General features: G+C 29.9%; 1 protein-coding gene across 1 annotated transcript; it reads right to left on the bottom strand.

The window, feature by feature from the left end:
* Window positions 1-791: 791 nt before the first annotated feature.
* Window positions 792-2,662, bottom strand: LOC109863059 (ATP-dependent DNA helicase PIF1-like; the record flags this gene model as incomplete). The annotated part of the gene is given in 3 exon segments (XM_020443240.1): window positions 792-1,610; window positions 1,666-2,181; window positions 2,245-2,662. Coding segments are annotated over 3 exon segments (1,753 nt in total), but the record flags the coding sequence as incomplete, so codon positions are not given.
* Between the last annotated feature and the right edge of the window lie 24 nt (window positions 2,663-2,686).

Raw genomic sequence — 2,686 nt, 5'->3', positions numbered from 1 at the left:
ATAAACATTTTTTGCATTTTTTGGTCAGTAGTATTTTTTAATTTGCGTATCATCAATTCCAAGCCAGCTAGATTATTCTTCTCTACACATACTTGTATAATGATTGTTTTCAATACACAGCCCATTATTAAATATGGCATTCATTACTTTGTATAGCTGTCCACTTATTGACACTTTAGTCGTTGGTACAGCACGTATATTTAGATTTTTTGCTAATATTACTTTACCATCTTCTGAAAATAATAGAAAATGATTGATAAGTATTTCTTTTGTCAATGTTAATTCTCTTTTACATATTTTATCATTCTTTTTACAAGTGTTACATAAATCGTTGATTGATTCACACCAATGAGAAAAGGTAACATTTAATAAATCGTTAAGATCATAACTTTTTTTCTCTAAATTAATGACAGGGATTGAGATTACAATATTATTGGATATAACTGTATTTGTATATTCACAATTTTTGCACCGTGTAGTGAAAGTTACTTCATGCTCGACTACAGTCTTTATAAAATCAAATTTTGCGCAAAGAGCTAAAAGAAATTCAAATGCATCACGTTTTACATTTTTCAAAAAGTTATCTCCTAGATATTGTCGTATTCTATATGTATTTAAGTTCGGCATTCCATTTTCATATTGATGCATTAATACAAATAGAATTTTTTCTTTATCATAATTAAATATTTGTTTTCTAATGATACTTAAGTGCAAAAGACATTGCAATATCGCATTTGCATAGGATGAAACTTTATTTGTGTTTTGGAAACCACAAATAATCCAATCCGTACTTTTTTGAACATTTTGATGTGGTTCTTGTACAGAACTAAATTCTTTTGATGAAGTCCATCGATTATTATCTTTAACCTTACGAATCTTTTGGTTTGAAACACGAATCATTTCTGCTTCAGGTTTATGTAATTTTTTTAACCTATTGTACTCAATAATAGCTTCTTCACTAGCTTTTACAGATGAAGCATCATAATTAATTAAATACAGTCCTTCTAAAGATGTTACTCGAGACAATGCAACATAAATTTGACCAGGACTGAATACAGAATTACCTACATCCATAATAGCGTTCTGCAAACTCAATCCTTGGCTTTTGTGAATAGTAATTCCATAACTCAGACACAATGGAAATTGTTTTCTAATGACATATATTTCTTCCATGACGGGAAATTTGACACATATTCTTTCAATTAAAAATTCTTCTTCACCTGACGGCAAAAGAAGATTTATTTTTTCTATATTATTATTCCATACATTTTTAACAACGGAAATCACTTTACCTATTGTACCGTTTACAAGGCCTTTGCTAGCATCGATGTTACGTCTTATCATAACTTTTGCTCCAATTTTAATAATAATTTTTTTCGCAAGTCCAGCTGTTCTTGAAGTATCATCTTCATGACTTAACAATGTTTTTACAATCTTTCTTTCTACAAAGCAATTACACTTTATTTTATTTTCTGCAAGTAATACTAAATTCTTCAGAAGTAATTCGATTTAGCATTGCCGCATTAAGAACGTCACACATGTGACAAGTAGGTAGTAAACATACGGTATCTGCCAAAACATCACTAATAAAATTACATAATTCGTTTAATCTAGATTCCATAGATACACCTTTAAACGATAATTTTCTGGTTTGGAGGATTTTACAATCAGACTGAGTCACTAATCCAATACGAATTCTTGATAGTAACTCACAGTAAGTTTCATCTCCTTGGTGCCGCATATTGATTGTTAATTCATCGTAGTCAAACAATCTAGTCCACAAATTAGTGGCCTCCAATGAATCAAGATATTTATCAATTTTTTTCTTTGATAAGCTCACAAAAACAAAATCATTGTTTACTGGAGGTAATTGAAGCAAATCTCCAAATAGAAGAATGTGTTTTCCACCGAACCAACCGTCATCAGTATCAGTAGTGTCGAATATTTGACACAATCGAAGATGTATGTACATTAAAGTCAAATTAGATATCATCGACACTTCCTCAATTATAATCAGAATAACATCTTCGAGATCTGCTCGTAAAACTTTTAATACATGATCAGATAATTGTTTATATTTACGAATAAAACCGTGTTCAACAGGCAATTGAAGTAGTCTATGAACTGTTAAACCGTTTACGTTAAACGCTGCAATGCCAGTAGGAGCTGCTATAGCAGTATCTTTTTTAAAATTTTGTTTTATCCAGCATTTAATAGTTTTAATTAAGAAACTTTTTCCTGTACCACCTTCTCCGCTAACGTATAATCGTAATGGTGATTTATCCGATTTTACAGCTGTAACGACTGTATCAAACACACGTTTTTGATCTAGATTTAATTTTGCTATCATATCACATACATCAACATCTTTATCTATTTTCTCACCAAGATCTTTGAAATCTTGCATTGCTTCACCAGCTTCTATATTTTGAATACCTATTGGATTTTCTGGATCATCTTGCAAAATATTCTGTTTGTTTAATTCGTTGTCTAAATATTTCTGAACTAACTGTTTTGCAGTTTCAAATGCTTTTTGCAATTCCTCTATTTTTTCATGATATTGTAATGCTTCTAGAAGATGTAATTTTATTTTGTGAAATGATTCTGTATAATTATCACATCCGTTTTTAAGATCTTCTAATTTTCGCCATGGTTTAAACATGAGTAATAATGAAAAGAAATAATT

Source organism: Pseudomyrmex gracilis, unplaced genomic scaffold (assembly GCF_002006095.1).
Source record: "Pseudomyrmex gracilis isolate BER0280 unplaced genomic scaffold, ASM200609v1 scaffold_3033, whole genome shotgun sequence".
Taxonomy (NCBI): Eukaryota; Metazoa; Arthropoda; class Insecta; order Hymenoptera; family Formicidae; genus Pseudomyrmex; species Pseudomyrmex gracilis.
The sequence above is the reverse complement of the archived record's forward strand: the minus strand, read 5'-3'. Positions and strand labels throughout refer to the sequence as shown.